Source organism: Oryctolagus cuniculus, chromosome 2 (assembly GCF_964237555.1).
Source record: "Oryctolagus cuniculus chromosome 2, mOryCun1.1, whole genome shotgun sequence".
In the NCBI taxonomy this organism is placed as follows: Eukaryota; Metazoa; Chordata; class Mammalia; order Lagomorpha; family Leporidae; genus Oryctolagus; species Oryctolagus cuniculus.
Genome location: NC_091433.1, coordinates 170,282,709 through 170,307,384, shown reverse-complemented (window position 1 = coordinate 170,307,384; position 24,676 = coordinate 170,282,709). Strand labels below are relative to the sequence as shown.

The window sequence follows — 24,676 nt, the reverse complement described above, 5'->3', positions numbered from 1 at the left end:
TGCACTTACAGTGGTATCTTTTTTAGGATTATTGCCTAGAAAGATACTTTCTCACTAACTGGACCACAAAAGTTCACACTTGGAGTTTGTGGATCTCCCAAGCATAAATCATAGTTTGCACAGATTGGGACACTAGTGCCTCTGGCTTTCTCCCACAGCTTTTAAGGATGTAATAAATAGCTGTTGGCTGACTCGAAGTTTATTCATCGTGACATTTACTTGATGTCTACAAGGCATCTCTCTGAATAGTCCGTTTTTACCAAAACCAAATCACTTTAATTCTAATCCAAAACCATTTTCTAATCCTGTGTTTATGTTTAACTTATTTTCATTTTAGCACATTCTGGTAGATACATATTTAGGCAGTTAGAAGTTTGTTCTTACTTCATGTCAGATTGTACTGTTCTGAATGTCAGCATTTAATAACTGCAACATCAGGTCTCTCTGTGTTTGTGTATGCATACTAGGTTCTGATAACTGGCCCAGCGGATACCCCCTATGCAAATGGCTGCTTTGAGTTTGATGTATATTTTCCTCAAGATTATCCCAGCTCACCCCCTCTTGTGAATCTAGAGACAACTGGTGGTCATAGTGTACGATTCAATCCAAACCTCTATAATGATGGCAAGGTAATGTAATTGCAGTCTTTTGTTTCTAATGCCAATGTACTGTGTCTGTATTTGATTATCATTACTAAACTTCTTCTTAAAGTTAGACATCTACAATTTTTAAAGAAAAAAGATTCATTTAGCTCATAGTTGTAGAAGTTTAAGTTCATTATCAGCAGGCCTATTGGTTTGGCATTTGGTGAGGGTATACGGTGACAGTGGTGAAGCATGTTTGGAGGAAGGAACACATGGCAAGCCAAGAAGCAAACAGAGAGGGTGTCTGAACTCTGACTTTTATGACACCACCTCCCCCACCCGTATAATTCTAGAAGTCACGCAAGAACTGTCTTCCAAGCGGCCACCCTCAGTGATCTAAGAACCTCCCACCTCCTAAAGGTTCCACCACTTCCCAGTAGTGCAACCCTGGGGTCTAAGCCTTTTTACCACATGGGCCTGCCGGAGATGTTCAAATAATACTCAAACCATTGCAGTATCTAAAGGCTCTTTGCCATTCGAGCAGCTTTTCCACTTTTTGTCCTAAGAGCTTGCAGGTTTCTTCATGCTGTCCTTCCCTTTATTCACAGATTAGCTTGAAGAATAAAAGAAGAAGCCAAGAAGCGTAGAGACACTATAGTGTTAAGAAGCTCAGTGACCTTATGAAGTCACTGAGGGGCTAACATAACTCAGTTCATTCCACGGCCCGCTACTTTGAATATAGCAGAGCCACTGTCTGTCTTAGCCTCTTTACTTTTTTACTTTCATTGACTCCAGTTCTCAGTCCTTAAGTACCTGTAAGGAGATAAATGACAAAAGAAACACCTCTCTGTTCTCTTTTCACATATGATCATAACTTTTTTATTGCCATCCTAATTACCTTTATGGTCCCTAACATACACAGTTGTGAACTTTTGAAGTTTAATTTATGACAAAAATAGTTTTACGTTTTTATATGAAAAATAGGAAGATATGGGGCTGGCATTTATAGCGCAGTGGGTCAAGCTACTGCGTGAGATGCTGGTTCCCACTAGGGTGCCAGTTTGAGTACTGGCTACTCCACTTCTGATCCAGCTCCTAGCTAATGTGCCTGGGAAAGCAGTGGAAGTTGGCCCAGTGTTTGGGCCCCTGTCACCCACATGGGAGACCCAAGATGAGATTTCAGTGTCCTGGATTCAGCCTGGTCCAGCCCCAACCATTGTGGCCATTTGGGGAGTGAACCAGTGGATGGAAGATCAGTCTCTCTGTGTGTCTGTCTCCCTTACTCTCAGCCTCCCTCTCTCCCTCTCTTTCTCTCTGTGGCTCTGCCTTTCAAATAATTTTTTGAAAATTATGCATTTCCATCAAAAGTAAATAAACTGACAAAGTATAGTAAAAATTATATGACAGTAAACCTTTGAAAATTAAATTCAGAATAATAGTCATATTTGAAAGAAAGCGCTTCCAGCCTCCAGCTCACTATGCAAATGCCTGCCACAGCTAGGACAGTGCCTGGCTAAAGCCAGCAGTCCAGAATTCAGTCTGGGTCTCCCATAGGGATGGCAGGGACCCGGCTACTTGAGCTCTCACCTGCTGCCTCTCAGGGTACACGTTAGCAGGAAGCTGGATTAGAAGCAGAGTAGCTGGGACTTGAGCCAGGCAGTCGTATATGGGAAGTGGGTATCCCAAGTAACATCTTAATCTCTAGGCCAAATGATCACCATAATCACTTTCAAAAGTAATTTTGCATAATTTGATGGAATTTTAATGGTAATTTCTATGGGGAATAACCTTTAATATGTGACAAAAGATTAGAAGAAATGTATAAATTTCACAAGGAGATGTTTGTTTGATGATGCGAATAGCAAGTGCTTGAAAATAACCTTTATTGGGGCCAGCACCATGGCTCACTTGGTTAATCCTCAGCCTGCGGTGCCAGCATCCCATATGGGCTCCAGGTTCTAGTCCCGGTTGCTCTTCTTCCAGTCCAGCTCTCTGTTGTGGCCGGGGAAGGCAGTGGATGATGGCCCAGTTGCTTGGGCCCTGCACCCGCATGGGAGACCAGGAGAAGCACCTGGCTCCTGGCTTCGGATTGGCGCAGCATGCCGGCTGCAGCAGCCATTTGAGGAGTGAACCAACGGAAGGAAGACCTTTCTCTCTGTCTTTGTCTCTCGCACTGTCTATATCGCTACCTGTTAAATAAAAAAAAGAAAAGAACCTTTATCTATGATGTTCCCATGTTTTCCATTGCTTTTTCCTTCTTTGTTTCAAAGGTACTCAGCCTGTCTGAGAACTGTGGTTGCAAGTTAGCATTTCATCATCTTCATTAGCTTAGATCGTAAAACTAGAATTCATTTCCTGAGTTTATTGTGAAAGATTGCACTAGAAGCAGACCTTCCTTAACTTTCTTTTGAAAAGCAAAGAATAGAATTTCTGTGACTAGGAAAAGAAAATACTCATGGCAATGTTAACTTTAGTTGACGAGCGTTTAAGTGTGAAATAATAAAGGTGATTTTTTAAAAAAAAGGTATTTCTTTGTTTGAAAGTCAGAGTTACAGAGAGAGAGAGAGAGACAGGGATCGTCCATCTACTGTTCACACCCCAGATGGCTGCAACAACCAGGGCTGGCCGAGGCTGGAGCCAGGAGCTTTATCCAAGTCTTGGAAATGGTTGCTGGGATCCAAGTGTTGAGGCCATCTTGCACTGCTTTTCCAAATGCATGAGCATGGAGGTGGGTTGGAAGTGGCGCAGGTGGACTAGAACTGGCACCTTGTGGGGTGCTAGAGGTGCAGACAGTGGCTTTCTCCACTGCACCACAGCACCGGCCGCTTTAATTGATTAATTTAATTGATTAGAGAGATTAATTTCCTTAAGGCTTAGTGGTACAGGGACAAGGACAGGGAAAGGGACAAAGCCATTAGTTATCACAAGAATGCTCTAAACATCAAGTGGGGTAATGAGTGACAGTACTTGGGATAATACACATGGATCTGTAGATACAAGTCTAGGTCATTAACGGACCTTCCAAGAGGCCTTCTCTGCTCTTTTTAAGGACTGCTTATTTTCTGATTTGTTGCACATTACATGAAATTCTAAATGTTCACAAAATCTGAGTTTTTTTTAATATTGCTAGATGCTTATATGCCAGAAGAACATATGATGTATGGAATAGTCCCCCCGTTTTATTTTTATCTATCACAAGAGTAGTTTACAAGTATAAATCAGATGTCCCCATTTTTTTTTTCTCCTCACAGTGACTTGATTGCCCTGTGTTTGGAACCTGAGTTGAGTTCAGTCTCACTATCTAAGTGAACAAGTAACTGCCAGGCCTTAAAATGTGTTCTGATGAGCTCCGAGACTCCTCAATATCTTCCTAGGGAGTCTCTGAACTCTTCCCTTGGCCAGCTTAGTGTTGGTGTGAGGCCAGATTTGATCCATATCCGAATCCTCCAACCATAACAATCTTTTGCCACAAGTTGAATGCAGAGACAGATATGAAATCAGAGTGTCTTCCATTAAGTCATACTCCATTTTCATAACTTTCTGAACTTTAGAATAAAATTTACAAAATTATAAATCACTACCATTTTTCCTCACTGCAAAGTTCTGTATTTTGAAGCTGAGTTATTTTTCATTTAAAAATACATTATTTATGTTGGCATGTAGTAGGTGCTGCCTCATAATTTTTCATTATGAATGAATTATAATGCCACACAGTTTGGACCACATATGAAGATACCAGTTTTGTTTTAATAGAACAGCCACTGGAGATTTATTTGGGGGCATAAAACCAAGATACTTTGACACAATAGTAATTTGCTTTTACTTCTTGTTATGATGGTTGTCTCTTAAGCCACCCTTTCAGTTTTGTTGGTGTTTTTACCCCTCTTTTTCAGGTTTGTTTAAGCATCTTAAATACTTGGCATGGAAGGCCAGAAGAGAAGTGGAATCCTCAGACCTCAAGCTTTTTGCAAGTAAACAAAATTTTCCTGATAGTTTCACTTAGGAAATAAAGACCCACACATGTTAAAAGTTCTTGATTTCTACTGTCATATTTGGGATTTAAAATCTCAGGTTAGGGCATAAGAAAAAACAAAATTTTGTCAAAATTACCTTTAAAAGACACTATTGGTATTTCTTCATACATGATGTAGCTTTTTGGTAATTTAATTAATAATTAGATTTGAGGTCCTGGAGTTCATAAAACTTGAGATTTGTAGTTCTTATTTTGCAGAACATTTGATACAGGGATTTCATAGTCTTCACCTTCATGTTAGTTTCCACCAGACACTTGAGTACGTATAACAAAATGGTACTTAATGTCACTTCAAAAACTTCTTGTTGATTCTTTGGTATCCCAGGAAACAAATGGACAAGTAAGTATACTAATAATAGAAATTAACTTTGTTGCTTGTTCATTTAGGAAACAGAAACAGTCATTGTTTCCTACATATTTTAAACTCATATTTACAATTCAGTGTTTAAGAAAGATTACCGGCCAGTGCCGCAGCTCAATAGGCTAATCCTCTGCCTGCAGTGCCGGCACCCCAGGTTCTAGTCCCTTGGTCTGGGCGCTGGATTCTGTCCCGGTTGCCCCTCTTCCAATCCAGCTTTCTGCTGTGGCCCAGGAGTGCAGTGGAGGATGGCCCAAGTGCTTGGGCCCTGCACCCGCATGGGAGACCGGGATTGGTGCCTGGCTCCTGGCTATGGATCAGTGCGGTGTGCTGGCCGTGGCAGCCATTAGAAGGTGAACCAACGGAAGGAAGACCTTTCTCTCTCTCTCTCTCTCTCTCTCTCACTGTCCACTCCGCCTGTTAAAAAAAAAAAAAAAAAAAAGAGACTGCTTGTGCTTAAAAGTGAGATATCGATTCATTGGTGATAGTAATCTCCTGTTATAACTGTTTTTTGTTTCCTTTATTCCTCAGGTGTTGGTATCTGTGCAGTCCCTTATATTGGTAGCTGAGCCTTATTTCAATGAGCCAGGATACGAGCGTTCTCGAGGCACTCCCAGTGGCACGCAGAGTTCTCGAGAGTACGATGGAAACATTCGACAGGCGACAGTTAAATGGGCAATGTTAGAACAAATCAGAAACCCTTCACCATGTTTTAAAGAGGTATGTCCAGCAATGTGACTGACTTTTTAAAAGATATTTTGAGTATAGTTTGTATTATACCTGTACTAGTAACTAGTATTCTAAACTCTTTCACAGTTAGTCTTAAAAAATTGATAATAAGATAGATAAAATAGTAAATACTAAAAAGAAGGAATAAAATTGTCCCAAAATACAGTGAGATGTCTTTTAGGTAATACCAGCATTGTATTATAGTGGGTAAAGCCGCTGCCTGTGATGCCAGCATCCTATATGGGTGCCAGTTTGTATCCTGCTGCTCCACTTCTGATCCAGCTTGCTGCTCATTGCCTGGGAAAAGTAGGCATCACCCATATGGGAGACCTGGATGAAGTTCCTGGCTCTTCCTGGCCCCTTTGTTTGGGGATTGAACCAGCAGTTAGAAAATTCTCTCTCCCTCTCTGTCGCTTTGTCTCTCTGCCCCACCCCGTCTCTCTGTAATTTTGTCTTTCAAATAAATAAAATATTTTTTAAAAAGGAAGAGAAATAGAATTCCTGTCACCCACATGCATGGGAGACCTGGGTTGAGATCCTGGCTTGCAGCTTCTGTGTAGCTAGCCTAGCCCAGCCCAGGTTTGCCTAGGCATTTTGCGAGTGAACCAGTCAATGAGAGCAGCGTGTCTGTGTGTGTCTATGTCCATGTCTTTGTTTCTCAAATAAGAGTATAAGTGGAATTTTTTAACTCAAATATAATATGTTGGTTTATGCATAGAATTTTCTTTTCTTTTTTGAGAGGTAGAAAGCAAGCTTCTATCTGCTGGTTTACTCCACAGATGCCTACAATGGCTGGGAGCAAAGCAGGGGTCAGTAATTCAATCTAGGTGTCCGTGTTGGTGACAGAAACTCCCTCACCTGAGCCATCTTGCTACCTCGCATTGTCTGCATTAACAGGAAACTGGAGTCTGGAGCCAGAGCCAGGTATCCTAGCCAGGCGCTCTGGTCTGGGATGTGGGCATCTTAATGGTCAGCCCAAATGCAGTTTGTTCCTCAAAGAACACAGGAGACTCAAAGTGCAGAAATGACCTTTACAAAAAACAAATAACCGATTTGAAACAATCATCCGCCTCATCATGTAGAACATGGCTGGCATTAGTGATGGCACATTTGTTCCATGCTTGCCAGATTTTTTTCTAATCAAATATGACTCAGTCCTCTTGAACTCCCTGAGTTTATCATGTTTCTCAGGTCAGGCTGTGTGTTAGCTCATTTTTGTATTGCCACAGGCATCGAATTCAGGTCTTCCTCATGATTTTTTCTTTATAGGTACACCTTCCTTTTCTTTGTGAGTGATAAGCTCATTGAACCCTGTAGCAGATCAGCCAGAATACAGAGTAATATGTTTTCAAATTATTGTTTGTTTTTCCAATTAAATTTATCAGAAATAAACTCATCCTACTTACCTTACAATTTTACTAGTTTTTCAAAGATAGAATTTTTTAAAATCCCAAATATTAACTGTCATTGTCAGGAAATTTAGTTTCATAAAGTAAGATCCTGTCTAGAAGTTAACCAGAAGATAAGGGTAAGTACTGTTGTTTCTAGGGCTCCATTCTGATTTCTCTGTTAATGTCTTTGATATTTTGAGTATTTTTACTTATCTAAGTTTTTTTGAGTCCTCTTTTAAAGAAGTGTTTTGGTTGTCAGGTCCTTTTAAATTCTTTTCTCCATGTTATTCCCTTTCTGAGTATGTTGCATTATATGTGTATGTGCTGAGCTTGTGACCAGGAATGCACCTTCTTCGCTGTAGAACTGGATGTTTCAACATGTCATTGATATGAGCCTGATTCCTCCCTGCTAATGATACAGGGTTCGGTAACTTGAGTTTTGTGGGGTAGCATGTAAAGCCACTGTCTGCGACCCTGGCATCACAAATGGTGACCAGTTTGTGTCCCAGCTGCTCCACTTCCTACCCAGCTCTCCGCTAACGTATGAGAAAGCAGCAGTGTATGGCCCAAGCTCTTGGGCCCCTGAATCCACATAGGAGACCCAGAAAAAGCTCCTGGCTGCTGAATTCAGCCTGGCCCTGATCCAGCCATTATGGCCATTAGGGGAGTGAACCAGCAGATGGAAGACATGTCTCTGTCTGTGTCTCTCTCTGTAATTGCCTTTCAAATAAATAAAATAAATCTTCTTTAAAAATTGAATTTTGTGCATAGCAAAACATGGCAGTGTCTTTTAATTTTATTTATAATTTTCTTTATTTATATTTATAATTTGTCTTCTAAATCCTGATGGTAAAAACATTTTGTTCCCTTGGCTGTTTTTTCCTCCAAGGTCATACACAAGCATTTTTACTTGAAAAGAGTTGAGATCATGGCGCAGTGTGAGGAGTGGATTGCAGACATCCAGCAGTACAGCAGTGATAAACGCGTCGGCAGGACCATGTCGCACCACGCAGCTGCTCTCAAGGTGAGTGGGCCTTCCCAGCAGGTAGCTCCGTCTACCTTTAAAGGAGGGTCGTGCACAACCTAAAAGGAAACCTGTTGAAGTGAAATGGACACTATGAGAAACAATGATTTGATCAGCCCTTGTCCAGCCGGTAGTGGAACAGCTTACTATTTTATTCCTTTTAGTATTTTCTTGTTCTACTTAATACCGTTGGTTGAACTCTTTAATTAACACACAGTTATTCTTAGGTGTTTAAATTTAACTGAAAAGTGATCCCTGTTAAATATAAGAGTGGGAATAAGAGAGGGAGGAGATGTACAGTTCAGCACATGCTCACTCGGACTTCCCCCTAATGGTGGAGTTAGAAACGTGCCAGGGGATTCCAAATCAATCCCATCAAGGTGGCATGGACCAATGCCATCTTACTAGTCAAAGTGATCAGTTTAAGTTGATAATTGATCATAAAGATGGGATTAAGTGCATAAGGGATCAGATAAATAAGACTAGTGTCTGCTAATACTAACTGATAGAATTAAAAAGAATTAAAAAGGAGAGAATGATCCAACATGGGAAGCGGGATACACAGCAGACTCATAGAATAGCAGATGCCCTAAACAGCACTCTGGCCTCAGAATCAGCCCTTAAGTCCACTTAGATCCAGCTAAAAATCCCAGGAGAGTTTTTTAGGCATGGAAAGCCAAGGCACTGTGGCAAAAAAAAATGACCTACATGAAAGATCTCTGTGAGTGAGATCCCAGCGGAAAGAACAGTTCATCAAAGAAGGAGGTACCTTTCTCTGAATGGAGGAGAGAACTTCCACTTTGACTATGGCCTTGTCTAAATAAGGTTGGAGCTTGTGAACTCAAGAGGCTTCCATGGCCTTGGCAGCTCATGACAAGAGGCACAGGTGATTACTGACATTATAAATTGTCAATTGTTAAATAAACAACGGGAGTCACTGTGCACCTACTCTGTCCTTAATGTGTTGTACTATGCAAATTAACTGTAAAACTAGTACTCAAACAGTACTTTATACTTTGTGTATCTGTGTGGATACAAACTGTTGAAATCTTTACTTAGTATAAAGTTGATCTTCTGTATATAAAGATAATTGAAAATGAATCTTGGCCGGCGCCACGGCTCACTAGGCTAATCCTCCGCCTTGCGGCGCCGGCACACCGGGTTCTAGTCCCAGTCGGGGCACCGGATTCTGTCCCGGTTGCCCCTCTTCCAGGCCAGCTCTGTGCTGTGGCCAGGGAGTGCAGTGGAGGATGGCCCAGGTGCTTGGGCCCTGCACCCCATGGGAGACCAGGATAAGTACCTGGCTCCTGCCATCGGATCAGCGCGGTGCGCCAGCCGCAGCGTGCCCGCCACGGCGGCCATTGGAGGGTGAACCAACAGCAAAGGAAGACCTTTCTCTCTGTCTCTCTCTCACTGTCCACTCTGCCTGTCAAAAAAAAAAAAAAAAAAAAAGAATCTTGATGAAGAATGGGATGGAAGAGGGAATGGGAGTGAGTGATGGGATGGTTGCAGGTGGGAGGGAGATTATGGGGGGAAAAGCTGCTGTAATCCAAAAGTTGTACTTTGGAAATTTGTATTTGTTAAATAAAAGTTTAAAAAAAAATAAAAAATGAAGAAGGATCATAGATTTTTTTATTTATTTGAAAGGCAGAGTTACAGAGAGGCAGAGAGAGAGAAAGTGAGCTTCCATCTTCTGGTTCACTCCCAGATATCCGCAATAGCCGGAGCTGAGCCAATCCGGAGCCAGGAGCTTCTTCCGGGTCTCCTCCCCAGGTGCAGGGGTGCAAACACTTGGGCCATCTTCCACTGCTTTGCCAGGCCATAATAGAGAGCTGGATCGGAAGTGGAGCAGCCAGTTCTTGAACCACTGCCCATATGGGATGCCGGCACTGCAGCACTGGGTGACTTTACCCGCTACGCCATAGTGCCATCCCCATCATAAATACTTCTATAGGCCTTTTGCCTTCCAGAATTTTAGTACTTGTTGTAATATAGGGTACAGGGCGTGAGTTACAGGGCCTTTAACCGCCTGATTGGCCACAGCGGCTCTGGTGTCTCTGGGGGAGGTCCAGAATTTGTTTGCAACTTGGGTGAGTCACAGAAGGCTAAAGGTAGCATGATGGTTTTGGATGATTTTTTTTCCACGTGTAGGAATCATTTGTCAAGACAGCCACAATTTTTCCTGCCTCAGAATTCTGTCTTTACTCACTTCTGTGTCTTCAGTTTCCACTAGTTCTCTTCCCCTCTATCTGTCTTCAGATATTTTTCCGTCTTCGCTGGCCCCTTCTAACTTTAAAACTGTCTTTGCTGGGGCCAGAATTGTGGTGTAGTGGGTAAAACCTCCACCTGCGACACCAGCATCCCATTTGGTGCCAATTCCTGTCCTGGCTGCCCCACTAAAGATCCAGCTCCCTGCTAATGCACCTGGGAAAGCAGTGGAAGATGGCCCAAATCCCTGGGCCCCTGCCACCCTTTTGGTTGACCTGGAAGGAGCTCCTGGCTGCTGGCCTTGGCCTGGTCCAGCCCTGGCTGTGGCGGCCATCTGGGGAGTGAACCAGCAGATAGAAGAGCTCTCTCTGTCTCTCCAACTCTCTGTCTGTAGCTCTGACTTTCAGAATACATGAATTTTTTTTTTAAAAGCAGAAAAAAAAAAAACTGTCTTTACTTAAAACAGCTAGATCATGATAGTGATAATTTGTTAGGTTTTTTTTTTTTTAAGATTTTATTTATTCATTTGGAAGGCAGAGCTATAGAGAGAGGCGGAGAAAAACAGAATGAAATCTTCCATCTACTGGTACTCTCCCCAAATGGCTGCAATGGCCAGTGCTGGATCAGACTGAGCCAGGAGCCAAGAACGTCCTGTGAGTCTCTCACGTTGGTGCAGGGGCTCAAGTACTTGGGCCATCTTCCATGTTTTCCCAGGCTATTTGCCAGGAGCTGCATTGGAAGTGGAGCAGCCAGGACTCGAACCAGTGCCCATATGGGATGCTGGCACTTCAGGCGGTTGCTTTACCCGCTATGTCACAGTGCCAGTCCCAGAGATCGTATCTTTCTTGCTTATTGCTTTTATGATGTCATTGTTTAACATAGTGCCTTATACATGAAAAGTGTCCTATATGAATACTGGTTAATTTTGTTTTTGTTGCAATATGTGTTTATTTAAGTTTTATAGTGTCTCATACATGAAAATTACCCTATATAAGTAGTGGTTAATTTTGTTGTTTTTTGTTATAATACGTTTTTATTTACTTTAGCTTTTGGTGGAAAGGCAGAGAGGAATGAGACAGAGACAGAAAACTCCCATCTGCTGATTCACTCCCCAAATGCCTCAACAACTGGGGTTGAGCCTTTTCAAAGCTGGGAGCTGGAACTCACACCAGGTCTCCCTCATGGCGTCAGGGACACAAGTGTCTCCCAGGGTGTGCATTAATAGGAAGCGGAGTCAGGAACCAGAGCCGGGACTGCAGTCCAGGCCCTCTAAGAGGGATATGCACATCCCAAGCCATTTTTAACCACTGCCACATGTCTCCCCCTGCTTAGTTAATTTTCAAAGTCAACTATTGATAGAATTCTCTTTTCAGAGTCCTTGGTGTAACAGTGAGGGTCATTTCTCTTCTCCTAGAAAATGACAAAGCCACTTCACACCTGCAGACAGCCACTCTATCGCGTCAGTGCCTCCTTCCGTAAATTGTGACGTTATCTCCTTTGCTAAATTAAAAAAATTCTATGATGAAATCATTTAAAATATTTATTTCAAGTATTGCATAAAACTTAATGTAAAATATTTTGTAAACATTTTGCACAGGGTGTAGTACTTGCTAAATACATGTTTTTATTCACTAAAATCACATTGGTTTTGTTTTAGTTCAGTCACTTGTCTTTGAAAAGTGTTTCACCCAGGGCAGCATACCAGTGTAGGAGAAGCCAGAGTTAGTGTCACTCATTTCAAAGCACATGTATCAGTTAGTGATGTCCCCCGTCATCAGTCCCGCTGCCTCTGTGGTGCTGCCGGCAATAGTGGCCAGACAAGGGGATGCTCAGGAAACTGGCTGGCAGGGTGTTGGCGGCGTGGTTAAAATCCAATTCCTGGGGTCTGCAGCGCTGGCATCCCATATGGGCACCAGTTCGAGTCCTGGCTGCTGCCCTTCTAATCCAGCTCCCTGCTAATGTGCCTGGGAAAGCAGTGGAGGATGGTCCAAGTGGCTGGGCCCCTGCACCCAGGTGGGAAACCTGGAAGGAGCTCCCAGCTCCCAGCTTCTGCCTGGCCTAACCTGTCATTGCAGCCATTTGGGGAGTGAACCAGCCAATGGAAAATGTGTCTCGCTCTGTCTCTGCCTCTCTCTGTAACTCTGCCTTTCAAATAAATAAAAATAAATCTTTAAGAAAAAAAACCCCAGTTCCCACTTTGAATGACGTGGCTCTCGAGTGCCAAGGTTCACAGTTCTAACCACAGCGGTTCTGTCCCGCACAGCGGCACACGGCACAGCTTCGGGAGGAGCTGCTGAAGCTCCCCTGCCCTGAAGGCTTGGACCCCGCCGCCGCGGAGGCTGAGGTGTGCAGGGACGCGGCCGATGCTGAGGAGACGCTGACGCGCAGTCAGGGCCCCGCCGGCGGCAGCGGCAGCAGCAGCGAGCTCCCGGGAGACTTCCAGCTATGAGCTGTGGCCACCTGGATGTCACAGACACAGAGGCTTCGAAGCACAAGCCAAATATGTCAATATTTGTATGTAAGAAACTAATTATGTAATAGGTAATGAAACTATACTACGCCCTTAAGGAGATCCAGTTTAATTCAAGGTGATCTTTTATTTACCTGTACAAGAGTGTAAACTTTTTTGTGCTTTTATTTTTCAATTGTGAGAACCACTGATTGGTATGTTCAACAAATTTGTGTATACAAAGAAATGGATAAATCACTGATTATAAGGGAAACTACCTTAGGAAAGAATGTTTACTGAATGTTTATTTTATTTTTTTTTACTGTAGAGTGAGGGGTTGTTAACAAAGAATATATATTGGTCATTCTTACAACTACTATTTAAAGTCAGCAACTTGTCACAGAATTTGATAGGTTTTATGTTTGGCCATATCTTCATGCTCCTATTTGATTTTTGAGGACCTCCTACATACACTTCAATAAAAGTTAAATGGACCTACTCCCTCTTTTTTGATTTACTGGTACATTTTTTAAATAATAAATCTGCCATAAAATACATTGTAGCTGGAGACTTGCACTTGTATGGATGAATTTATTACATTCAACATATTTAATTTTATGCCTTCTAAGATGCAGAAAAAATAAATGAACATGATTTTATTCTATGCCAATATTTGGGCCTCTGAATGTATCCATTATTTGAACTTAAGTTTATGAAAAGAAATGGTCAATTTGAAAAGTCACTCTCAACTGATCTTGTTTTCCTAAAGGGCTTCTTTGTTCCTGGACTATCTGGTTTATGACTGAAGTCACTTGTATGTGTGAAACGCTGAGGCTGTGGAGGAGGGAGGAGTGCCTCTGGTGCTGTTACAGTACATTCTGTACCTGCCATACGGGCTCATTTTCCTGCAAATTCTTCCTAGAGCCAAATAAATAAAGACTTAGGTGAATTAGTATGTCTTGTTTCTAAAACAGTTTGCCATGGTGTGAAGTGCTGCTTCTATAAAGAATTGGGTTCTTTTTAGACCCAAGCATGAGCAAACAGTGGACATCTTTGTGAGGCCACTTACCACAGGAGAAAAGCTAAGGTGATTCTTGACAGTATTCGTGGAAAATCAAGTGGCCTGTGGGATCTGGCAGGCTGGAATTGGCCAGGAGCACTTGGATTCCGCAAACAGGGTTGCTCTGAAGACGAAGGTGGAATCGGAGACGCGGTCCTCATTCGCGTTTTGGGCACCAACTTCCGTAAGCCTGATAAGGGAAGAAGAAGCACAGGTAACCAGGAAACTGAAAGCTCTCGAACCCTCGTGTTAGGTATAGCCGGGTAGTGAGCCTCTCTGATAATCACAAAGGACTCTTAGAGTCCGTTTCTGCAAAGTGCAAAGCTGACGGACATGGGCACCGAAATGTGGAGCTGGCCGGACTGTTGTCTGCTCTCCAGACTCCTTCCTGTTGGGTTCTTAGGGAACCCCCAGGGCTGGATGATAAAAGCTGCTGTCAAGCATATCATTTCTCTCCAATTTTGGATTTTCTGAAATCATTAAAAATCTGGCTGGGTTGTTTTCTGCTCTCCCCATCATCGGCCCTCAGAAAGCTTTATAAAATGAAAGTTACAATCCCAGCACTGTCAGGTCCAATTCATGTTCTGTTAAAAACCAAGGTCTAAAAAACTAAATTTGAAGCCAGTTACATTACAATAGTTGTATCTGGGATCCAGATTTTAGGTCAGCAAACATTTGAGCACTCATATTGTACTCGGTACACAGTCCTGCACTTCAGTAAATTGACAGATGTGAGAATTACTGCCAGTGTGAGCGGTGGGTTCTGGGACAGTTACCTGCTGAGTACCATTGGGAGTGCTGAGGGAGGGGCACTGTGCTGATGCATGGTCGGGAAAGCCTTCCTAAAACAATCTGAAAGTGAACAAGTTAGCCAGACAGTAGAGGGTGAAAGGAGAGATCAAGTTAATGGCACCTTGTTAGATGTTACTGGATTTTAAGAGGTCAAGTGGGAATGTCGAATGAGGTAGCATCGAAAGCCTTTCTTGCCTAAGGAGCTTTGCCATTCTGTAGCTGGCAGAGAGCCCTCAAGTAGCATGCATTAGAGAAGCAAGCTGGTCAGGCTGGGTTCCAGGAAGATCATCCCGCCCGCTGTAGTAAGGCTAGGAGAGCGTTAAGAGTCCAGGTGGGAGCTTCTAGACTGGGGGAGTCCGCGAGTGAAGAGGAAGAGCCCATTGGTGGCTTGGAGAAATACATGGTTTTTGGTATAAGAAGAACGTCAGCGTGTGGACAAGCCGAGGAGCGAGGGAAAGGGTGAGTGTTAAACTTGGGAGTGGATGGGGCAAAGCCCAGCAGAAACAGCACGTTCTGGGTCCAGAAGCACACGGAGAGAATTGGTCTGTTCATACAACTTAACTATAAAGTCGCTATCTTTATTAAAAGTCTTAAAGAAATAACTGCCTAAGTACCTTTCTAGTACTAAAACCAGAATCTGCAGGGTACACTGAGAATGTTGGGGTGCTATCACGTTGCTCACTCCCATTTCCTCATTGCAGACAGCAATCTGTGAACCCTGATGTGCCTAGCACTGTGCTAGCAACTCAAGCAAGCAAGCTTCAGGCCCTACCTAGGCACTACCTACTGGTCATTTATTCCCCAAATCAGAGCTAATATTCTTCTGACAAATTTCTGCTATTGTGTTGTTTCACCACACATACTTTTCCAAAATTAAAAACTGGTACGTACCGATGGTGGTAGTGCTGGAGTAACATCAGTTTGATGAAATAACGAGGTTCAGGTCTTGGGAGGTAATCAGACTGGGGAGACCCAGAGATTTCCAGACAGCAAGCAGACTGCCCACTGCATCAAGTCACACTAGACATGGGGGCTTGTAGGGAGCTCAGTAGACTTGGAAGTGGGAATGGGCAGCCAGGTCGAAACAACCCTGTAATGAGGAGACTGACCCAAGCTACTGTGTTGAGGCTTCTGGCTTGGGGCAGGTGGTCAGAGCATGGCAGGGTGTTAGGTGCATCTGCTTTCAATAACAGTCTTTCTGTTGTGATAGTTGAACTCTAATGTATAGCTCATATGGACAATTGGGAAATACTGAAAATACAAAATGTGAAATTACTTTCTAGTATCTCCTGTTTTGTATACTTTTCTAAATAACTTGTATTTAAAATTTTAACATCTTTTTAAAACTATATTATGCACTTTTCTATCCTTAAAGAAAAGTACGGGCTGCATAATATGGATGTACTTAGTTAATCCCTTACTGCTGGACATTTAGGTTGTTTCTGTTTTTCTAATTATAAATAATACTGTGATGAACATGGTCTATATCTTTGATTATTTCCTTACGATAAGTCCCAGAATAGAATTCCTAGGTCTTTAATTTGAAAGACAGAGTGTTGGTTCATCCCTAAATGGCCACAACAGCTAGGGCTGGGACAGGCCAAAGCCAGGAGTCAGAAACATCCTGGTCTCCCATATGGGTGGCAGTGGCCCAAGTACTTGGGCCATCATCTGCCTTCCCAGGCACATTAGCTGGAAATCTGGATCAGAAGCTGAGCAGCTGGGACTTGAACAAGTGCTCTCTGGAATACGGCAGCTTAACCTGTTGCACCACAGTGCTGGCCCTTACAGTTTTTAATCTGACATCGAACATGTTTTTGTCTGTTTCTTCAACATTATGTTTACTGTTAGTCACTTGAATTTGTACTTTTGTTAATTACCAGTTTATATGCTTTCCCAATTTTTTTTTTTTTGACAGAGTGGACAGTGAAAGAGAAAGGTCTTCCTTTTCCGTTGGTTCACCCCTCAATGGCCGCTGTGGCCAGCGCACTGCCAGGAGCCAGGTGCTTCTCCTGGTCTCCCATGCGGGTGCAGGGCCCAAGCACTTGGGCCATCCTCCACTGCACTCCCGGGCCACAGCAGAGAGCTGGCCTGGAAGAGGGGCAACCGGGACAGAATTCGGCACCCGGACCGGGACTAGAACCCGGGTGCCGGCCTCGCAGATGGAGGATTAATTGGCCTAGTGAGCCGCGGCGCCGGCTCCCAATTTTTGAATTAGCATGTTTTGATGTAAATGAGCTACTTTTACAATGGAATGTGATTTTTACCATACATTTGTTTTTGGACTGGATGGCCTCATTTTTTTCTCATAGAGGTTGTAAATCACCGTCCAATCATTTATCGAACTTTTCATTGCTGGGATTGGTGGTGATACTGGCGGACGCCTGCCTGAGCTGAACTGTAATAGGCTGTGCCGTTTCCCCAGCCCTAGGACCCAGCGTGGAGGAAAGAATGCAGGCTATGCTGGGAAAGCTCCAGCCTGAGTCCTCCACCCACCCCTTCACAAGCAGCCTGCTTCCTAGCAGCTGCCCACCTTTCACAGCTTCCAGCCTCCTGATGCTTTCCACTGATGAGCCCACTGAACCCGGCTGTCTCCCAACTGTGATCCCGCAGTGCTGCTGGGGCTCACCCAGTAGCTTGCTTTTTCCATGCCCTGCCTCAGATTCCACTGTTTCCTTTGTACCAGTCCACTGTTTCTTCTTCTTCTTCTTCTTTTTTTTTTTTTTTTTTACAGGCAGAGTGGACAGTGAGAGAGAGAGACAGAGAGAAAGATCAGAAAGATCTTCCTTTGCCGTTGGTTCACCCTCCAATGGCCGCCGCGGCCGGCGCGCTGCGCTGATCCGATGGCAGGAGCCAGGTGCTTTTCCTGGTCTCCCATGGGGTGCAGGGCCCAAGCACCTGGGCCATCCTCCACTGCATTCCCTGGCCACAGCAGAGGGCTGGCCTGGAAGAGGGGCAACCGGGACAGAATCCGGCGCCCCGACCGGGACTAGAACCCGGTGTGCCGGCGCTGCTAGGCGGAGGATTAGCCTAGTGAGCCGCGGCGCCGGCCTTCTTTTTTTTTTTTAAGATCTATTTACTTGCAAGGTAAAGTTAGAGAGATCTTCCATCCTCTGGTTCACTTCCAGGATCAACTCCCAGGTTCAACAACCAGGATTGGGCTAGGCCAAAGCCAGGAGCCTGGAACAACATGAGGGTCTACCACGTGGTGGCAGGAGCCCAAGCACTTGAACCATCTTCCGCTGCTTTCTCAGGAGCATTAGCAGGGGTACACAGGTGGTGGCTTAACTCACTGGCCACCATTTTAATTGTTCCTTATTTCACTCACTTCTCATGACTACATGGATGGCATGCCCAGTCCACCCGTGTCAGCTTCAGGCCCTGTGCTGCAAGGAGCCCTGTTGTCTCGGTAGCTTTCCCTGCTGGGGTCCCCAGGATACTCATCCTTCCCACCTCTCTGGCCCCTTCTCTGTTACTCCAAAGGCTAGGTCAAAAGAGAAGCCACCTGCCCCCTTCCGCTTGCCCCTGGCTTGTCAGTGCCTGCCCCCAGCCTTCCTGCAGGTTTTGTGATGTGAGTATCCCTTCCTCTGTTCACCTTGCTGTGTGCCAAGTCAGCAAGCCTAGCCACAGAGCACCTCCCAGCCAGGGGCCAGGAACTCCATCTTGGTCTCCCACAAGGGTGGCAGGGATTCAAGTACTTGGGCCATCAGCTGCTGCCTCCCAGGGGACCCATTAGCAGCTGGGTGGAAGCAGGGACTGGACTGAGCACTCCTATACTGGACGCTGGAGTCACAAGCGGCAACTTAATCCGCTGTGCCACAGCACCAGCCTCCTGTCCGGTTTTTCTGTTTTTTTTTTTTTTTTTGGTGAAAATTTTTAAAGATTTATTTATTTATTTATTTAAATGTTATATATATAAGAGAGACAGATTTTCCATCCACTGATTCACTCCCTAAATGGCTGCAACAACTAGGGCTGGACCGTGCCGAAGCCAGGAGCCAGGAGCTGCTTCTGGGTCTCCCACGTGGGTGCAGAATCCCAAGCACTTGGGCCATCTTCCACTGCTTTCCTAGGTGCATTAGCAGGGAGCTGGGTCAGAAGTAGAGCAGCTAGGACTCAAACCTACGCCCATATGGGATACCAGCGTCACAGGCAGTGGGTTAACCCACAACGCTACAACACCAGCCCTCTTTACATTTTTAAAGGAAGCAGCTACAGCTCTGTTTGCCTATCTGTCCTTTTCCAGGGGTCTGCTGTGCTTGTTATCTCCTCACTAGCCATCTAAAGTTTTCTAAGCCTGGCCAATTTTCAAATAGAAAAAAAAATGTGTGTGTGTGTGTGTGTGTGTGTGTGTGTGTGTATTCAAGCCCCAGATCCATCATCCATGCGGTAGTCTGGATTAAAAGCCACCTTTCCTGATCATCCCTACCTCAGCTGCTGCCCGGAAGTACAGTGTGCACTTCTTCCCTTTGACCTGAGGGCCAAGTTAATCTCCCAAGGGATGCTCAGGAAGGCCTGGGGCTGCCCTTCCTTACATGTAACTGTGCAAACCTTTGTATCAGGCACAGTGTCCTATTTTTTTTTTCTGATAATTTCATCAGACATTCTTGTACTTTCTACCTGGCCTGCAATGTACTAGGGCTTGGGATAAAATGTCAAAAACAAAACAACAACAACAACAAAAAAAAAACCTGATACTATCCTTGGGCATCTCTGTTTATTGAAAGAGAAGGAACCATTGAAGCCGACAATTTTCGTTGGATTTTGAGTTACCAGCAAGTTCTCTGAGCCCATTTCAATGTCTGAGCTGATGGGATCACCTTGCTTTCTTTTTTAAAAAATCATATATTTTATCTTGGCTGTTACTTTTTTTAAGTATTTATTTGGATGATTATAGATGGTGAGGGAGAGACAGACCTTTCATCTGCTGGTTCACTTCCTAGATGGCCCTAATGGCCAGGCTGATGCCAGGAGCTTCAACCAGGTCTCCCACGTGGGTGCAGGGGCCCAAGCACTTGGGTCGTCTTCCACTGCTTTCCCAGGCCACAGCAGAGAGCTGGATCAGAAGTGGAGCTTTCAGGACCTGAACCAGCGCCCATGTGGGATGCCAGCATCAAAGGCAGCGGCTTTACCTGCTGCACCACGCGCCAGCCCCTAGGTTACTCGGCCCACTATGTGCAGCTGTAGGACAAGCCTTACCCCTGGATCATCTGGCTTCTGACTTCACAGTGAGAAAAGCTGTAACTTCCTCTGCCTGGCAGGAGAAAACCCTAATACACAGCTAATAATCCCTGGCATGTCCTGGCATCTGTGTCCTGGACCCTAGGCTTGCTACTTGCTACAAGTACATGAAGGCAGGACTAATGTTTACATATTTGTTTATTTGTATAAAAGAGAGTTCTCATCTACAGGTTTGGTTCACTCCCTAAATGCCCATGACAGCCAGGGCTGGGTGGGGGCCAAATCCAGGAGCTGGGACGGCTGTCAGGTCTCCCATGTGGGCGGCAGGAGCCTAATTACTTGACCATCATCACTGCCTCCTGGAGTCCGCATTGGCAGGAAGCTGGAGCCGGAGCCAGAAATGGAACCCAGGGACATGGGCCTGTTCGCCTCTAAGCTGGACACCTCTTTTATTAAACAGTTGATAGGAAATATATTTTACTGAGGATGACAGTAGCCAGGGAAGCGGTTTCACATTTTGACTGTGGCGGGGAATATACTGGAGGGGTATTCAAAAACTGTGGAGAATGTGTATTTAAAAAAACCACAACAGAGCTCTAGGGGCATCCCTGGCAACCATGCCTGCACACGCCTGTCCGAGTGGAAGGCCAGTGGACCTATGTGATTGACAGGAAAACACCTTAAGTTTTTAAAAAGCCTCGCTGGAAGATACTTCACATCCTTCATAGTTTGCACATCTGTGGTGCACGATGCACTGGTTTCAGTTGGGCCACGGATATGTGCAACCTAACCGCTGTTGATTCTAGCACGTCTCCATCACTTCGTCCTTCAGCTGGAAGCCCCAGCTCCTGACCCACCCCCCCGGCCTACGCAATCACTTATCTGAGTTCCATTCATTCTTCAAATTTTGTGAAATCTTAGCACGAGGTGCCGACCTGGGTAGGGTCCCTGAGGTTAAGTTCCTGCAGCATTGGGGCTTTATTGCTTCTGTTCCCCGACTGCGTCCAGTAATGGCAAGAATCCTTATGCTGAGTTCCCTACCACCTGGAGCTGATTTTATCTGTTACAATGGGGATTTAAATTTTTTCCCTATGAAGACACACCGTGGAAAGAGTTCATTTAGAACATCAGGGAAAGATTAAAGTGAGACACACGCAAGGATGGCATTGATGTAAGCTGCTGAGGCTACCCAGCCGTGTGAGAGGCGTTCTCCTCTTCCTCCTTAAGGTCTCACTTTTCCAATAAAGAAGCAAACTTTGGTATTTTGTCTCCTGATTGTTCTAAAATGCTGCCTAAACATACTCATTTTTTCTAGTATGTCAAAAGTTTCTCAAAATGGCCACTATCCTAAGTAAAAAAAAATAATAATTTCCCTTTAGTTTATTTGACTTTTCCATTTACCAGGAAAAATTCAAGAGTTGGGGTTGTGCTGTGACTTAATATAAGAAGCTTTTCTAGTAAGAGGCTTAGACTCTGAGACAGACAGACTGTATGACATGCCAAGTTCAAGGCCACTATAAATGATTGACAGTCTAGAGAATTACTGATAATGGGTGCACAACTTTCTGAATATACCAAAAATCACTCTTTTGGTTACACTTAAAATGTCTAAGTAAACTATTCATTTCTCTCTCTCTCTCTCTCTCTTTTTTTTTTTTTTTTGACAGAGTGGACAGTGAGAGAGAGAGACAGAGAGAAAGGTCTTCCTTTTGCCGTTGGTTCACCCTCCAATGGCCACATCATGCTGATCCGAAGGCAGGAGCCAGGTGCTTCTCCTGGTCTCCCATGGGGTGCAGGGCCCAAGCACTTGGGCCATCCTCCACTGCACTCCCTGGCCACAGCAGAGAGCTGGCCTGGAAGAGGGACAACCAGGACAGAATCCAGCGCCCCGACAGGGACTAAAACCCGATGTGCTGGCGCCACAAGGTGAAGGATTAGCCTATTGAGCCACGGCGCCGGCTCATTTCTCTCTCTTTTTTTTTTTTTTTTTTAAAGATTTATTTGAAAGAGTTACACACAGATAGAAGGAAAGGCAAAGAGAGAGAGAGAGAGAGAGAGAGATCCACCATCTGCTGGTTCACTCCAAAGCCAGGAGCCAGGAGACTCCTCCAAATATCCCACGCGGGTCCAGGGGCCCAGGGACTTGGGCCATCTTCCATTGCATTCCCAGGCCATAACAGAGAGCGGGATCAGAAGAGGAGCATCTGGGACTCAAACCAGCATCCATATGGGATGCTGGCACTGCAGGCAGCAGCCCCACTGCTATGCCACAGCACTGGCCCCACTATTCATTTATAAATGAATGAATGATGGATAGTGTGTGTTTGGTGGCCATATCTCAGATTCCCCAACCAAATGGAAGAATAGACTGTGTGATCAGTGCCCCAATAATCTCTGGCCCTAGAATTCAGATTAAATCAAATGACTTTTCACAAATTGACAAGGAAGTGCCCTTGTGAAGATTCTATAGATGGGCTGGCACCATGGCTCACAGGCTAATCCTCCACCTGCGGTGCCAGCACACTGGGTTCTAGTCCCGGTCGGGGTGCCGGATTCTGTCCCGGTTGCCCCTCTTCCAGGCCAGCTCTCTGCTGTGGCCAGGGAGTGCAGTGGAGGATGGCCCAAGTGCTTGGTCCCTGCACCCCATGGGAGACCAGGAGAAGCACCTGGCTCCTGCCATCGGATCAGCGCAGTGCGTGGGCCGCAGCACGCTGGCCGCAGCGGCCACTGGGGTGAACCAACGGAAAAAAAGGGAGACCTTTCTCTCTGTCTCTCTCTCTCTCACTGTCCACTCTGCCTGTCAAATATTCCCCAGCTGATCCGGATTGCAGCCTTTATATCGGTCTCTTGGTCTGCGAGAAGCCCATGTGGAAAAGCACTGATGTCTGTGGCCGCCTTCCAGTCAGGCCCTCAGGACTGCGTCACAGGAGCTGGGAGGAGGCCACTCTCCTGCTGACGTCTGGGAGGGACCCAGAGCCCCAAGTGCTCTGCTGAGCTGCCCCCAGAGTCCTGGCCCTCACAGACTGTGAGATCATGAATGTTTCCTGTTTGATGCTGCTACTTCTTCTGGTCAAGTGTGATAGGGCCAGATAGACCTCTGGGTATACCTCCCAAGCCAAAGGTCTAACAATTTTATCAAGACCCTTGTCTAATCTAATTGCCAATGGAGTCCATCTCTACACCAAATGAGCTGATTTCTTGCAATGAAGTACTAGGTCTAGTGACTTTTTTTAAATAGTTTTTTAAATTTTATTTATTTATTTTTTTGACAGGCAGAGTGGACAGTGAGAGAGAGAGAGAGAGACAGAGAGGAAGGTCTTCCTTTTGCTGTTGGTTCACCCTTCAATGGCCACCGAGGCCTGCGCGCTGCGGCCGGCGCACCGCGCTGATCTGAAGCCAGGAGCCAGGTGCTTCTCCAGGTCTCCCATGGGGTGCAGGGCCCAAGCACTTGGACCATCCTCCACTGCACTCCCTGGCCACAGCAGAGAGCTGGCCTGGAAGAGGGGCAACCGGGACAGATCCAGTGCCCTGACCAGGACTAGAACCTGGTGTGCTGGTGCCACAGGCGGAGGGTTAGCCTATTGAGTCATGGTGCCGGCCTTTTTTTTTTTTTTTTTTTTTTTTTTTTTACAGATAGAGTTAAACAGTGAGAGAGAGACAGAGAGAAAGGTCTAGAGAAAGGTCTTCCTTCTGTTGGTTCACCCCGCAAATGGCTGCTACGGCTGGAACTACACCGATCCAAAGCTAGGAGCCATGTGCTTCCTCCCGGTCTCCCATGCGGGTGCAGGACCCAGGCACCTGGGCCATCCTCCACTGCCCTCCCGGGCCTCAAGCAGAAAGCTGGACTGGAAGAGGAGCAACCGGGACTAGAACCCTGTGCCTATATGGAATGCCGGCATCGCAAGTGGAGGATTAACCAAGTGAGCCACAGCGCTGGCCCCAAGGTCTAGTGACGTTTTGCAAATGCTACCGCATCATAAATCCCAAGATAAAAGGATGCATTTTGTAAAGGGAGAACAATGAAACGTGTTAGATCTCCTAGTACTGAGACTAACTTCCTGGCACCAGAAGAGTCTGGACTCAAGTGGCCGGTGTTGGGCTGAGGGTCCCTTGGAATGCTGCCTCGCGAAGATTTTACAATAATCTTGTGGAACCTCCAGAGTTGTTAAAGGATGCTGGGGCCCTCTACTCAAAACCTGAAATAAAAAGTCAAAGCTCAATTTATTGCATCCTATAGTGTATCAGTTTGCTTGGGCTGCCAAAGCAAAGTACCGCAGACTGAGTGGCTTAAGCAACAAATGCATTTTCTCACCATTCTGGAGGCTAGAAGCCCCAGGTCCAGGTGTCAGCAGCGTGGGTTTCTTCTGTGGCCTCTCTGCTTGGGTGCCAGACAGTGGCTTTCTAAGAACAGCAGTCACAGTGAGTTAGGGACTACCCTCTGACTTCCTTTGTCCTGAGACAAGTGAAGTTTTTGCGTACGTATATACCCATAAACCATCACCACTCCCCAGAGCTTCCTTGCTGCTCTTTGTAACCCCTCCCCCATTCCTCCTCACCACAAAAAGCCACTTGTATGCTCTCCATCGTTACAGATCAGGAGATCAGTTTTCCCTTGTGGATTTGTATCAGCAGAATCTTAGACTACACGGCTCCCCCCTACCCAGCATAATTATTTTGATAATCCTCAATATTGCCTTTATAAGAATTCTTTCTATTTAACATACTTAACTGAGTGGTATTCCAGTATATGACTGTGTCACAATGACCCCTGCATGGCAATGTGTGTTGTTTGTAGTTCTGGGGCATTACAAATAAAGCTGCTAGGAAGATTTGCAAATACTTTAAAATGATGATTATTAAGCATGGA

General features: G+C 45.1%; 1 protein-coding gene across 20 annotated transcripts in view; it reads left to right on the top strand.

Moving 5' to 3' along the window:
* Nucleotides 1-13,731, top strand: part of BIRC6 (baculoviral IAP repeat containing 6) — a 272,057-nt gene extending 258,326 nt beyond the window's left edge. For 19 of the 20 annotated variants that reach the window (XM_070069267.1, XM_051843009.2, XM_051843004.2 and 16 more), the window contains 5 exons: nucleotides 468-629; nucleotides 4,478-4,555; nucleotides 5,507-5,695; nucleotides 7,985-8,119; nucleotides 12,591-13,731. In XM_070069267.1, coding sequence (XP_069925368.1) covers nucleotides 468-629; nucleotides 4,478-4,555; nucleotides 5,507-5,695; nucleotides 7,985-8,119; nucleotides 12,591-12,776 — 750 coding nt within the window. In that variant the 3' untranslated portion in view covers nucleotides 12,777-13,731. Of the gene's footprint in view, nucleotides 1-467; nucleotides 630-4,477; nucleotides 4,556-5,506; nucleotides 5,696-7,984; nucleotides 8,120-12,590 lie in introns of those variants that run through there. The other variant, XR_011386716.1, reaches the window with a different exon arrangement.
* The last annotated feature ends 10,945 nt before the right edge of the window (nucleotides 13,732-24,676 follow it).